General features: G+C 39.1%; 1 protein-coding gene across 1 annotated transcript; it reads right to left on the bottom strand.

Moving 5' to 3' along the window:
- Positions 1 to 3,967: 3,967 nt before the first annotated feature.
- LOC120446738 (casein kinase I) lies at positions 3,968 to 5,392 on the bottom strand. Its single transcript, XM_039627861.2, has one exon. The coding sequence runs from the start codon at positions 5,239 to 5,241 to the stop codon at positions 4,075 to 4,077; it is 1,167 nt and encodes a 388-aa protein (XP_039483795.1). The 5' UTR covers positions 5,242 to 5,392; the 3' UTR covers positions 3,968 to 4,074.
- Positions 5,393 to 16,052: the final 10,660 nt, after the last annotated feature.

Raw genomic sequence — 16,052 nt, 5'->3', positions numbered from 1 at the left:
TTCTATTCTGTTGTATGATTGCAATGGAATGACCAAATTGATATTTCAATTCTGCGAAGAACTTATACTCTTTTATGCACAAAAACAAGTTTAAAAATATTTGGCAATTGCTTTGAGACCAATTCCTGTTCGTGCTTTTATCATTCCTTTGCTATTATTCAATAACCTATTGAGTTCGGGTTCATTTTCAATTTATCTTGTATGCTTTTCAAAAGTAAACATTTTTAGTAAGTCCTTAGAAGAAATAGTGTGAGTATACTACTAACTCTGGTTCGTATGCGTATTAGCTTGCGATTTGTGCACCAGAAAAATTCAAAAAGGTATCAAATACAGTTATATTATGAAATAAAGATTATAAATGAAGATCTTACAAATCGAGACATCGAAATAAAATATAATTATTTTACACTATATGCTCAATTTGTAAAACTAAGCCGCAGGATTCGTACCATAGCTGCAGTGTCTTTTCAGCATTAACCTATTCTTAACCTATTTCCTTTTTACAAAGAGTAAAATATGTGTAATAACAAGAGTATTCTCAAGGAACTTTATTTTCTAATTTAATGCGGTCAAAATTGGTATTTAAAAGTATTACCTTTTCCTTTCTGTGTGCATCTGGGTAAGTGTTTACATTCTGTTGTTGCAGTTGCCACTAATTGTCTTGCAGCTCGTAAAACATTGTTTTTGCAGTGTCTTGGCCTGGCACTTCTATCTAAGTTGGCTGGCAACTAGAATCGGCTTGGCTTTGCTTTGCCGTTCATTTTTCGCACTGCTACTGAATCCGAATCAGTGTCTGTGTGAGGCGGTTCACCATGCTTGTGTGCTCACCATGGCGGAAACTTGCCAGGCAATTTCCGCTTTAAGTACCATTAAATTCGTATTCGTTTTAATGAGCCCTCAACATGATGCCCCCTTTGGCGCAACGTCTCTATATTTTTCAGACAGTCAGTCAGTCATCCGCACTCGCATCCTCATCTCACTGGGCCATCGTTTAATGACATTCGATTCGTGTATTGCCCGTACCCTGCTGAGTCTGCTCTTTGTTTAGACAGCATGAGACTGTTTCGGAATCCCCTTTGCTTTACGACCACTTTGATGGGCTTTTCGTTTAATTTCGTACAGTTTTCGACCAGTCAACGGTGAAATCTGCTTAAGGTGCACGCCAAGATGTGTTTCTGAGGGGTGGCACAGTGCGAATCCATATTGAATAGCGAAGCTGACACTTTACCCATGAGATTGGATTTCTCATCAATAAATCATTAAGATTATTATTTACCTACTAAACTTACCAATAGCCATTTATAAATAAATGTTAACTAGCTTTTGTTTTCAGTGTGAAGTTGAGCTGCAAATCGATTGTATCCCAAATACCTCCTAAATACAGAGCGACGCAATCGCTGTAGGTAAACCAATTAATTTTCATGTCTTGGCCACGTCTTAACATTGCGCATACGCCGCGTTACACATAATTACTTTGCTTTTGCTCGCAAAATACCCGATAAATAATTCAGAGCGCATGTGAGACTAAAAACGGGAAACATAGTAAGTTCAGATCCCCAACAAAGAACCTGAATCGGAGAAGTTCGGTTCGTGCTTGCGACTTATCTGGCCAAAAGGATTATGCTGCAGCATTCTTGGGGGAGCTCACAGCGGGCTGAGTGGGAGTTTCGCCCACTTTTTTTAAATCCCCATCTATTAGTGCCGGTAAAAGCAATTATTTGAGTGGAAACTTCGGGGCTACCGCTGAAAGTTAAAGGGAACTTGTCTTTGGCTTTGCATTATCTCTAGTTGCGTTTCGTGTATTTAGTTGATACAGAATATACGAGTAAATACTGCTAAAGTAGGGCTGGCACAGCCACTTTACAACCTGCTCTATGGCTTTGCTTCTAACCAGTTTATTGTTAATACTAATGGCTTACCTTTGCGGATGCGGTTGAAGGAGGCTTTGTCAAATGGATTAGTACTGCAATTTTTCAGCTCAACACTTTAGGAGGATTAGTTGGTATAGGAGGCAAGGCCATGATGGCCAAGCAACAGATTTATAATGGATGTCCACCGCCAACGGACACAATTAAAATATACATTAATGGGGATTTTTGCAGTCTTGATAAGCTTGTCTGTGTACGCTCTCGAACAGGTTATACTCAAATGTTTATTTGGCGACAAGCAATAAAATAAAATTAATGGTTATTTTGAACTATGTTGTGCTTTTAACTTTTTATATATATAAAAGTCAAATATTCATTTTTTCTGAATTATTAAATTGTTAAAGGTGCAACGGAATGAATTGGAGCTTGCATTTTAGCTTTGACTATGTCCAACATTCAGCTCACATTTCTCATGACTTCGGCAAATTTCTTTCGAGTACGGGCAATTTATATTCCATGGACGGCGTTCCATTCCCAACTATTTGCCTTTCAAGTGCAAAACGCTGGAAATTGTCACATCGAATTGGACAAACTTTGAGCAGGCGAATGGCATTCACGTAGACACATTCACTCGGCAAATTAAATAAACACCTCTTTTAGCATTCACACAACGAAATGTGCAATTACATTACCGACTAGAAGTATCGTTTTGTCCTGAAAGGGGTGCCAGCTGCCTGGTCCTGGCTTTGAAATTTCCATAACACTCGCTTCACCTGTCGGTGAAGTAATTTATCATATGCTGACATGCCAACTGTCACTGTCAGAATACGCGAAAGGTATCGGAAATGAGACGGAGGATCGTCGAGGAACCGGAGCAGCCTGGATGTCTGGCATTTTGTCCTCCACTTGCCACTTGTCGAGTGGCTTTATTAGCCACATTGTCCGGAATTTTCAACTATTTATCCCATTGGTATGTGTTATTTTCCGTGTTTCGTAGCGCTGTATACTTCCATTTTTCTCTATCTACTGTTTGCCAAGTCAACTATGCACCCAACTCAAGACAACACTTAATTATGTTTTCTGTTTCCCTGAAAAGTTTCGCAACATGAGAAAGGAGATGAGAGCAGAAAGAAAAATTACTCCAAATGGCAAAATGATTCCGGCGCTCTTTTCTCCTTTGGCTGCTGCATCATAAATTATTGAAGTTGCCAGTCTGTCATAGCCATGTAGTTATATTTCCGTCCCTCTTCATTTCAAGCTTCCTTCTCTTTCGTTTTCTCTATCTCCATCTCTATCTCAGCTCTGCAGCTGGGAATTTAATTTGCACCAGGTGCCAAGTCGCGACCCCGTCTTTAAGCAAAGCCATCGTGGCAAGAATATATAGAAAATAAAACGAAACTTTTCCACTTATTTTTGCTGCCACGAAAACGGACAAGAGAGGAAACTAATAAAATGTTTTTTTCTTTTGGGTTTCTTTGCGGTTTCCACTACTATAAAATTTATTTTGTTTTCGCATAACTCGACCATGTTTTTCCCCACTTTTCTGTCCGCCACTCAATAAATAAGTAGCGTAAATAAACCCACCTCCTTTTTGACCAGCTTTTCTCGAGAGGTAAAAAACTTTCGGTTGGCAGCTTTGTCCCGTTTACATGACAATTTGACAGTTTATTAAGTTTCCAGAGTCTTGTCAGCGGGAAAGGGTAGGGTTCCCTCCTAATGGAAAACTTGGAATAGAGTTGAGCTTTACCAGGACACCGAACTAAGCCATAAACTATTCAATTGACTCGAGTGTCTAAGAGGTATTTTGTAAAGCGTTGATTGCCACATAATTACGTTCCAGAGTATAGTCCATAAATGGAGTGGAGCAAAATACGCGTGTGTTGTACAACTTTGTGTTTGTTGCTTGGGTTTTACCTGAAATGCTAGATTTTTATCTGGGAAAAGTCTTAAGTAGTGAAGTAAAAAAGTTTGGTCGTTAATAAAAAATTATAGTCCGAAAGTAGACAAATACAAACTGCAAGCGTCAATCAATATTTAATCGTAACCTTTGAGAAATACCTGATATGAGAAACCCGAAAGATTATATATTACAAATTATATTTGCGGAATAAAGGTTTTTAAAGATTTATTTAGGAAATAAAACCACTAAAAGTGGGGCTCCGACATTAAGTAGTACATTTTTAAATTGAAATAATTTGGTTAGATGTTACTTTTGCTTGCTAATGGCTCCATCGCCAATGCGATCATATCGGCTTGTCAGATGTCCATTAGAGCGATTTGCCTGTTGGGTGGAAGTTCTGTGCAGTCGATCCTGCTCCCAATCCTTGCGTCGCTCCTTGTCCCGCTGACGTTCACAACCCCGTTCCCGTTCCCGTTCGCGGTCTTGTCCCCGTTCCCGTTCTCGTTCTCTATTGCGGCGGATTTGATCTTTCTGCTGCTGCAAAGAAGTCCAGTCGTATATGTAGTCGTAATGGTGATTCAGCGATCGGAAAAGTATGCGGAATAACTGGCGTAGATAAATGTGATCTGGTGGTTCCTTGAAACCAAGATTCCTGACGTAGGTCATAAGCAGACAAAACTCGGAGGGAAATCCCTTGCAGAGTTGCTGAATAGAGACGCCTGTCTTCTTCTCCAATATCTTCTCGTACTTTTGCCTCTTGTTGGCGGCCGTTATACCCTGCCAGGGTAACTTTCCCAGATTGAAGTACATCAAACAATAGCACATGGACTCCATGTCATCTCGCCGGGATTGCTCGACGCCCATCTGTGCATTGATCGAGGCATATCGAACAGTACCCGTTAAATTCCGATCCTTGCGGTACGGAATATGCATCTCCGACTCCATGTCCTTGTATCTCTTGGACAGGCCAAAGTCGATGAGGTACAGCTTACTGCAGTGGTTCCCCGAACCCATTAGGAAGTTATCTGGTTTAATGTCACGGTGGATGAACCCATGTTCGTGGACACACTCGATTCGCATTAGCAGTTGGTCTGTCAACATGAGTACGGTCTTTAACGAGAATCGGCGTTTGCAGAGGTTAAAAAGATCCTCCAGGGAAGGACCTAATAGGTCCATAACCATGGCATTATAGTTCTTCTCGCTTCCATAATGAAGTAGGGTCGGGAATCCCGGACTGCGGACCAGCTGTTCGTACACCTTCGCCTCGTACATCAGCTGCGGATACTTGGCATCGTTCTTCTCCACCTTGATGGCCACCTCAGATCCATCCGTGATGCTCAGTCCGAGGTAAATATCACCGAAGGATCCCGACCCAATGGGCTTCACTAGCCGATATTTTCCACCGATCAACTGCTTTTCCAGATGAAGAGTTGCATTACGAACTTTGCCATTGGTTGTTTCTTGGTTGGCCATTGTTATGGCTTTCGGATTTTCGCCTCAATGTCTTCTCTGAGGTATTATTTTAAATTTTCTTTGGGAACTCGACTACGATTTTGACATTTAAGGCATTTTGTGACTTGTTTGCCCAGGACTAGTACTGTTGGAAAACTTTTCGTAGTTGAAATACTCTGACTAAATACTAAAGCTACTTGTATAAAAGTACAGAATAAAACAAGACACAACGAAAGAAGTTTCAAAATTCTTGTTAAATATCGATACTGTTTGGCAAGAAAAATATTAAAATCTAGATATTTTTTAAAAGTGTGGGCGTGACAGTTTTGAGCAATTTGTAGGAGTGGGCATGCACATGCTTGGTTAATCAAATTTAACTTTGTAGCTTGTTTTTTTTCTGAAGATCTCGACGTACTGATCAGGAATATTTATACTTTGTAAGGTCGGTAACTCTTCTATCTAAGGCTTGCATACTTTTCAACGAATATAGTATTATACACTTTTAAGGAAACGATATATAACGATATACTCAGAACTATAATATTAACAATATTATACCCGTTACTCGTAGAGTAAAATGGTATACTAGATTTAAAAGTATGTAATAGGCAGAAGAAAGCGTTTCCGACCTTATAAAGTATATATATTTTTGATCAGGATCAATAGCCGAGTCGATCTGGCCATTTCCGTCTGTCCGTCCGTCTGTCCGTCCGTATGAACTACAAAAACTAGAAGGTTGAAATTAAGCATACAGACTCCAGAGACAAAGAAGGAGCGCAAGTTTGTCGATTGATGTTGCCACGCCCACTCTAACGCCCACAAACCGCCCAAAACTGCCACGCCTAGACTTTTGAATTTTGATATGTTTTGTTTTGATATTTTTTCATTTTTGTATTAGTCTTGTAAATATCTATCGATTTGCCAAAAAACTTTTTGCCACGCCCACTCTAACGCCTACAAACCGCCCAAAGCTGCCACGCCCACACTTTTGAAAAATGTTTTGATATTTTTTCATTTTTGTATTGGTCTTGTAAATTTCTATCGATTTGCCAAAAAACTTTTTGCCACGCCCACTCTAACGCCCACAAACCGCCCAAAGCTGACACGCCCACACTATTAAAGAATGTTTTGATATTTTTTTATTTATGTATTAGTTTTGTAAATTTCTATCGATTTGCCAAAAATCTTTTGCCACGCCCACTCCAACGCCCACAAGCCGCCAAAATCTGTCTGTGTTGAAGACTCTTCTTCGCACTTCCACTAGCTGAGTAACGGGTATCAGGTAGTCGGGGAACTCGACTATAGCGTTCTCTCTTGTTTTTCTAATATATTTAATTTGCTTCTTTCTGATTTTTGTTCATCTCTACCTATAAAAAGATTCATAGAGAGATCACAGAGATCACTCACTGCGATACAACAAGTTATTTAAAAACGAAATGCATTCGACAGCTGAAATATGAAATATGAAAAGCGGTAATGTAAAATGTTATATATATAAGAGCGCCACCATTTTAATGGAACTAAGCTGGATATAAATATGAAATTAGATCATTAGCTCAGCAGTTTGGGAAGAGACAGAAAGTTGGAAGTGTGGTAAAGAGTCCAGGCAGAGAGTGAAAATTAAGCGCTACTAAAAGTAAATAAACAATGAACAAACACACGCAAAATAAAGCATTTATAAAGCCGCTTACAATCAACATAATGATCTTGATAATGATGATGATGGTGGTGATGGTGATGGTGTCTCTGAAGTGTTCGTGCTGGTGGTTGTTAGAGTGTGGGTGCGTTTGGGTATGTGTGAGTAAAGACAATGCCCGGACAGAACAAAGCAACTTAAATGCAACTATGTGTGTGTGAGTGTATGTGTTTGGGCAGGTGCATTAAATGCTATTACCACTGCTTCTTCACATAACCCATCCCATTCCGCCTCAAAGGCAGAAGCACCTTTCACTTGGCAACGTCCATTGTTAATAATTTTGAAGACAAAAGGCCACACTAAAACAATAACTAAGCACGCATTAAGTAGTAAGTAAGTAGATGACAATGCCCTGGAAGCAACAACATCAAGTGGGTGGTGTGGTGTGATGGGGTGTTGGCTCGCGCTGGCGCAAGATGAGTAAAACGGGATTGGGCTGAATGGCCAAAGAAGTTAGTTACGTGAACACAAAAGTGCTTTTGCCCAAAAACGTAGGAAATAGACATAAAAGCCAAAACGAAGCAGCACAAGTACCAAGAAGATGCTGCAAACGACGAAGACGTGGCAGCAAATAAAATAAAACAAATATAATGAGATTTCGTGCACCGGGTAGAACAGCAGCCGAACAGCACTCGCAAAAATAAAAATATATGAAAAATATTATTAGTTTTATATTTATTAAAGTAGTTTTTAAGCTAAATTATTGATTCCGTATATAATTAATTTATTTTACATAACTTCAAAAAGGTATTGCAAGAATATAATATAAATAAATGGGAGGATTTCCAATTATCGTTTAAGAACATCCTTTCTCCCGAATTCTCAAAAAATGTAATATATAGTACCACTGACTTTTAAGTTTATAAAATCACTCAATAAATAGAACAAAAATATGTACATAAATGAATAATATAGGATTTCTTGCAGTGCTGAAAAGCATAGCATACTTATCAGCGCCGTCAGCAGCGCAAAGATGGCGTCGCCCGCTATCTTTTGTCCGTCTTCTTTGCCAAGTGTGCTTGTGTGCGTTGGCTCACGCTCGCAACAACAACTAAATTTATTTTAGTTTTAACTATTTGCCCGGGACAAACGGCGAAAAAGCTACGCCAAATGTAATGCGATGTCGTTGCATTTGTAACTGTGTCTGTGTGTTTCGGGCCAAAGTATTTGATACACACAAACAAAGCTCGCTCACACATACAAACATTGAACTACAGAAGCTACTCACACATACGCAGAGACATTTTCACTTTTCACAAAACGTAGGGTACAAAAGCCGGCTGAGGACAAAGGATATTATAAATTACATACCAAGTTTTCTCTTTTTTATCCTGTTTTTTTTTTTATTCGGCCTCGTCGCCTATCCGTGTGTGTTCGCCAGCGTATGTGTGAGCTGAGTGGGTGTGTGTAATTTGTTGTGTTATTGTTGCTATTTCTGTTGTTGCCGTTTTACACTAGTTTCCATTTTTTGTCGTCGCCAGTCCACGGCTCGTCGTGTTATTATAATTTTAGCAGTTTATTTTCTTTTGCTATGCAAACTTAATTCCATTTCTCTGTTTATGTGCTTACACACTTGTTCAACTTAAATATAGCCTAATGCAGGGTGTCCTAGTTGTCTAACGAACATTCTTCAATAATTTTATAAGCCAACAATTTTTAATTTTAAAATAACATTTCCTATAGTTGTAGTGTATATAATTGTAATTATAGTGTACATTATTATAATATATAAATTGCTAAAAATGCTTACTGATTGCATTAGGTATTGCATAAAATATTATTGATTCAAAGTAATTTTTGTAAGTAAAGCTTCAATAATTTGAAATCTTACATTGTACCACAAAGGTTTCTATTCGTGTCTGTAGTCGCTGAAAAACACCCAGTTTTCTAGCAATCAAACAAGGGCAGCAGCAACACCAACAACAGCAGCAACAGAAGCAACAACAATGTGAAGCTCAAAAACGTGGTTACCCCGCACAGTCAAAAGTCTGCTCGTCTGGACAGATTGGACGGACATTATTGCTGCTGCTCGCGTCGCTGCCGCAGTCGCTGTCGCAGTTGACGCAGCAGTCGAGGTTGCTGCTGCTGGCAGCGACTGTACCAAACGTAGTACTATAGTACGCAAACAACACTCACACAGACGCAGAGAGCAGAGAGATTGGTATGTACAGACGTGCAATACATACAGATGACGATGGCGGCATATGGCAACATTCCTCGCGCTCACTCAAAGCTACTCTGCCGCAGCAGCGGCAGCATCAACATCAAAAGCACAGCAGGATCTGCAGCAACAGCTATGGCAGCAGCAACAGGAACAACAGCGACAATAACAGCGGAGCAACACTAGGGAAAGCAGCAACAACAACTGACAAAGTTCAACAAAAGAGGAAGCACAAGTCAAATGTTTAGCAATCAACAAGGACGATTTAAACAAGAGTAGCAGCAACAGAAACAACAACCGCAATAACAGCGAAACAACATTAGAGAAAGCTGAAACATCAGCAACAATAACTGACTGGCGAGAGGGTAGAAGTCTAATCTTTCAGGAGCAATGATTATTTAACAGCAGCAACATGATCATAAACACATAGCAGCCACAAATTTAAAATTAGCATCAGCGGCAATTACAGCGAAGAAACATCAGAGAGAACAGCAATAACAACTGAAAAAGAGCAACAAAAGAGGTAATATCTATTGGAAAACCAAAACCAGCTTTATCAGCAAAAACATTGAAAACAGCAGCGCCATCGAAAATAGGAATCCTTAACAGCAACAACCTTTTCAAGAACAGCAGCAATAACAGCAATAATAGCAATAACAGCTTCAACAGAAGCAACGTCAGCAATGTAAAGCAATAACAACATTTTTGGCAACCACCACCACACACACACACAGCTGAAACATCAACATCAACAGCAAAACCCCGCCAACCCCACCCCACTCCGACCTCCCAGAAAATCAGTTTTTTTCGGCTCTGTATTGCCAGAAGTGGGGTTGGTTTTCCTGTGGTGCGTCCCAGAGGCACAGCCGCAGCCTCTGTCGGGACTATAAAAAGGGATTTTTATTATGCTGCTGCCGTAGCTTTTGCTTTTGCTGTTGCTTTTGCGCTTGCTGTTGTTGCTGCTGTTGCTGCTGTTTGCGTGTTGATGCTGCTGCTGTTATCTGTGCTGGCAGAGTTTTCTCTCACCTTGGTGTTTGTAGGTATAAGCCAGAGATACCAGAGAAACTTTCCTCCAGCTTGGCAGGAGTGTATGTATGTACATATGAGTATGTGTGCATATAGTTAAAGCGCTCCTTTTTGAGTGCTTGTTGGTATGAGTTTGTTGTTTAAGCTGCGGTTTTTGAAGAGGCTGAAATACACTTTAGTTGGATTTTAGAAATAAATTATGGAAGGGTGAGGCTGTAAAAGTTTTATCGTTAGATAGTTATGTTTTTAAGCTTCATTAAAAAAAAAACAGAAGAGATAAACCCTTTACATTAACTAGTCAGTAACTTAAATAGTTCAAATCTGAAAATGTTTAGTGAGCAATTTAAATTTACAGAAACCCGCACACTTAATACTTCGATTTACGAAAAGATGACTTTCGATCGTAAAGTGTGCAATCCCTTCATCCCACAAGTCTGTTAGAATTCCATTAAGCTTTTTTCCATTTCGCCAGTATGTCGAAAACCCAATAAATCTATTTTATTCGCCTATCGAAAATTATAAAAAAAACTATAAAAACGTCCTTTTGTCGAGTTCCCTTTAAAATAATACACTCGAAGTATTTGAGTCAGTCTCGATGGAAGGAAGCTTCCACTCAAATCTAAAGCCGGCAGCAACAGTCTGCTTGTGTATGTACATGCAAGCCCCACACAGATACAAACGCACACACACAACAATGGCCAGCATCAGGGGGAGTACATAAGTATCTATGTAATAAAGAGGACCAGGCACAGGATGAGGCCCAGGATGGCAGAGCTTGCCAGTGCCACCACCCCTCGGAAAACAGGGCACTATTGGGATTAAGTCGACGGCGGCAGCGGTACACTGGGCGTGTGTGTGTGCGTGTGTGAGTGGGCTTGAGTGTGTGAGTGAACAGGATGCTGTGAGCGTATTTTGTATTATTTTGTTTTTGCCTTTTGCCATTTTGTACATAAATCACCAGCAGCGAACTGAGGCTGCGAGCTACGGACTGAGAACGCCAGGATGCTGCTGCGCAGCTGCTGCTCTGCTCTGCTCGCAGGACACATCTGTGTGTGTGCGTGTGGGTAAAGGTATGAGTTTGAGTGTGCCGCCATTTGGAATTTTTCGAAATTGGGGTTCGCTACAACAAACGCATTTCGTAGTAGACGTTTAGGCGTCAACTAGTGCGCTTGGTGCTGCGCTTACACGTAAAGCACGCTCTGCTGAGGAGAACGCTGAATTTGAATCTTTAGAGGCTCAGCCTGAGACTGAGTCCTGCCAGGACCTCCTACACGACCAACGACCAACTAACACCCAAACGCCGAGACCCACACTCACCAGTAAAGCTTAATTTAAATAAAGACCATTTATTTCAAGTGACAGACTTTTATTTCGACAGCCACACTATTTTTTAAAACATCCTAACATCATCTATAGAATTTAACAATACAAAAAGTGATAATGGTGTGCCAAAAATTAAAAATAAATTCATATAAAAGTGTCAAGGCCCGATGCCAAAATATGGAAATGGCCATGAGCTCTCTCTCCTAAATAATTAAATCAGTAATTGATTTTAATGCGTTTTTCGAAAATGTGCGCGTTATATAAAATATTTCCATGGGTATGTACTTGATGTTGTAATGGAATATACGTCTTCTATGTAATGCAAATTTTTGATGTGTCCTTTGATGTCAATGTCGTTGTTATTTTCGTTATTGTCGTTGTTAAATATTGTCCGAAGGAAAACAACAAAAAATCAGACCCTTTGACCACGATAAAGAGTAATGATGATATTGAGTGAGTATGAACGATATTTTATATAAGCACATTACAATCAGACCATTTTTATGTACTATAAGATAAGTTTTTAATACGAAAAACACTACTACTAATAATGACCTTAGTTTCAGTTAAATAGGTTTTAGTTTTATTGATTGTCAATGTTTTAGTTAAATTGGTAAAGAATTCTAAATTTATCATTTGTCTTGAAATAAAAGATATTTATGATAAAAAGTAGCACTAACAATATTACCTAACCGTACGTAATGTTTTGTAGCCACGTAGCTACCATCATCAAATACTTATGTAATAATAATAAGGGTTCTGGGAATAGAGATCTCCAATGACCCAAAGAAAAAAGTTTCTTGATCAAACGCAATTTGCTGCTGGAATTATAAATCAAATGTTGTCCAAAAGGCCGGGAAGAAATCAAGTATACGTCCAAGTGAAAACCAAGGGAAAACAGCAGAAACGGAAAAGTGCAAACAGAGAAGTTTCAACGAGCTAAATTTGTACAACTCATCAAATATTCCTTAGCCGGGGCCTGTGTGGGCGTGTGTTGAAACTACGGCAACTGCAGGGCCAGCAAGGACAGCGCACAGCACACAGGACATCGGCAACGCCGAGTCCTTCTGCTTCGAGGGAATGAAAGGTTGCCTGTGGGGAGCGGGCAGCCTGTCGTAAAATCGAGTTCATCGTGAATTCGAAACGAGAAGCCACAAACGGCAGGCAACCCTGCGAATCTCAAGCACTCGCAGGATGCTGGCTATCCTTGCAAAGGCTCACACACACACATACACCCACATACACAAACAGACCGACTCACACACAAATACACTGAAGCGAGTGTCATGCGTCGTACGCGATGTCAAGGACCGCACCCAAAAAACTTTTTTCTCGCAACGCGAATTTCTGACGAGCTCTGAGTTCTGATGGACGGATGGATGGGTTTTGGGTGCCGCCGACTGCCGATGATTTGTAGAAGCAGCTTCTCTTTTCGCGGAGTGTACACCGCGCAAAATTGTGGTTCAAAGCCGGAATTTTCAAGATTTTTAAAAGTACTTAAACATCTAAACACATACATCCTTATATCAAAATATGAATTGAATTTGATCTAGAATGTCGATTGTGATGTGATTTTATAATGGGGATTAAAATAGGAAACTGGTAAATCGAAAATGAAGATTTCCAGTTTGAGGCACCCTTGTTCATGGGAAATTAGAACATGAAGTATATTTTAGAAGAATATAATGGTGAAGGGGTTAAAATTTGGTTTAACAGAAAAATCTATGGGTAGGGATTTCCAATGTTTTAATAGTTAGGATTTAACTATTTAAATTAAATAAAATAACGTTTTTACTATATATGGAGTTACTGCAAAGATGATATATCTATAATTTTAGGTACATTCCCAATTTTTGTAGTGCACCGTTAATATGCAAGTATTCTTCGGCAAGTTACGTTAGTTAGCGGAAGGAAACAACATTTTGATGTACCTCATAGTCTTCGTCTCCGAAGCTAAAGAATTTTGTTCTTTCCATAAAAAAACATAAGAGTGAATGGAATGCGAGATTCCCGTGTTTTATTATCCTGCGCACACTTTATTCAGTCGGAACTTCGTTATCTCTTTCGCTCGACTTGCGTACAAATATGTTTGAGTGCTCGTTGTTTTTGCTCGTTTTTCAGAGATTTCTGGGGGTGCTGGTTTTTGTCCAATTCGTTTTTGGTTGTCTGCACTTGCTAGGGTTTAGCTTTGTGCGAGCACGGCAATTGGCTTTCATGCTCTTTTTGTCAGGTAGGAAATATTTTTATTCAGTTCGCTTAGAGAAAAAAGTGTTTTAAGTCCTTCATTGGAATGTTTTTGCTTTGTGTAAGCTTAAAGTCGTACCATAAAGAGGAGATAGGTTTTGGAAAAATATGACAAGACTTAAAATATTTCTTGGTATATATCATATTTTTTTTCAATACTAACTAGTAAACTATTTCTAGTTTTATAATATTTTAGGTTTAATATTTGTTACGATAAAATCACTAATGAATGGAGAGTAAATGGGTTATAGTAAGAAAAAATGTACGTTTAGTAGTCGTTAAAATTGTTTCGTTTCAGTTTGTGTTTTCCTACAAAATCGATCAGCGCTATTAAAATGTAGCCTTTATTGTGTATCATTAAATTGTTCAGGCAAATATTTACACAAAATAAATTGCTGAAAATAAGGCAAAGAAAAATCCATAAGAAAAGCGCATTGACCTCTAACACTTTCATCCTTTAGCTCGGCAAACAGCTTGTTTGGCTAGCATGGGAACATCCTTTCCTTTTAGACATTGCTCCTCTGGGTGTCCTGCTGCTGTCTGAGGCAATAAAAGCCAGAGGAGGACGCAAAGCAGAAGCGAAACCATTGACATTAAAATCATGCATAAGTGCTCATATGGCGGCAATGCGACAGTGATGATGCCACCAGCAACTACAACAAAGGGGGCTAATTGCCAGGCATTGAAATAAAGTGACAGTGGGGCAGACAGTGAAAGGGAAAGGACCCATTGGGAAAATATACCTTTCCATGTCGTCTATTAAAAAATGCAAAACATGGATTTATTTAATCATTTCAGTATTTACTAAGCGAAAAATTTAACTAATTCACAAGTTTAACAGTGAAATTTCTGGTTTTAGGTATTTGAAGTCAGAACAAATCCTTTCTTAATGAAGAATACTGAAATATTTCGAGCTATTCGAAATAAATTAATTATATAAAATGGATTTCTTTTAACATATAAATACCTCTTAAGCTGGTTGAATAAATAATAATGTATTTGACTTAATCCAAATAATATGTAAATTTCTAGCATAATAGCAATATCCGGTTCTGAGAAATCTATGATCTCATCCTTCGCGTCGCTGGGATATCACCAATTAAAATGCATATTTTATTTCTGTAATTTCTGTGTGTTGCCCAATGAAGCGAATTCTAGGGCAGCTGGCAATCGATAAATGCCATCAAAAAAGTATGAAATGCCGCTGACAGACGGAGCAAATAACTTAAATAGCTACAGCGAGCAAATAGGGTAAAATCTATAAAGCCAAGGATGCTGGGAGTTTGTCAGCTGTTTTAATTTCCATTCATCGGCACGAAGGCAGCTGGCTGACACTTTCCTCAGCTGATTGCATGCAATTTTCATTGTCGCTGCTTTGGGCGCCAAATGTGATGCAGGAAAAACGCTCAGGGGCAGATTTTCCCTCAGCCTATTGTCCTTTCTATGTGGATGTGTGTCACGGGCCACGGGGTCCACCGTTTTCTTTACGGCCTATTCAGCTTGCTGTTTGCCGATCAGCTGCTGCAAGACAACAATGCACACAATGCCGCTTTATTTTCCATCCCCATCCCCATTTTCCTCTCCAGCCGCCCTGTGTCCTCTGTGCGATTTTCCTCTGCTGTGCATTTTCCAGATGCAACCGGGATTTCTTTAGGTCTGTGTGACTGATTCGGCGTTTCGGTGTGAGAGCATTTGAAAAAGGGATATCGATCGGAGAAGCGATTACACTTTGATTTATGGCTGTAAAATTATTCACAAATGTGACTAATACGGTTGAATAAACTAAAAATATAGTTGTAACAAATTGCAAGAACATAAAAATAGTGCAGCGAAAAATTCTAATTCGTGGAATTCAACATACGCAGTTACTGTTAAAGCTAAAGATATTGCATTTTTATGCAATGATGTAAGAATATAACATTTATAATTATATTTTAAATATATTTTATAATATTAATAGGAACTATTTTAATATCAAACTCTAAGGAATATATATACGATATCAAAACAATCACAATTTGCATAGAATAAGCTTAAATTTCATTTAAAATACAACCCAACAATTTAGCTTTATCAAGGTATTACAATCAGCACAAAATCAACTTAACGGCAGGCTAACAATATGAGACTATAAACATAATGACATCGCGGCATCCGTGGGCTCAATCACCTTTGCCGCTGTACAGCTGCCACCTTTGGAGGTGAGGGGTAAATCACGATTCGCATTCAATGAGGAGACGGGCGCATAAACAGGATATAAAAAGTGCATTGGCAGTGCTATAAAAAACAAAACGCAAAAGGATACACACGACTCCCATTCAGATACGCACACAGATGAACATAATCGTAAAATCAGTAAGGATAACAAATATGCCAGGCAAT

The sequence above is a fragment of the Drosophila santomea genome, chromosome 2R, assembly GCF_016746245.2.
Source record: "Drosophila santomea strain STO CAGO 1482 chromosome 2R, Prin_Dsan_1.1, whole genome shotgun sequence".
NCBI lineage: Eukaryota > Metazoa > Arthropoda > Insecta > Diptera > Drosophilidae > Drosophila > Drosophila santomea.
Note: the sequence above shows the minus strand (reverse complement) of the source record. Positions and strands in the feature narration are given on the sequence as shown.

What these genes read in the sequence shown, in the direction of transcription:
- LOC120446738 (XM_039627861.2), bottom strand. Translation starts at nt 5,241, where the DNA reads ATGGCCAACCAAGAAACAACCAATGGCAAAGTTCGTAATGCAACTCTT.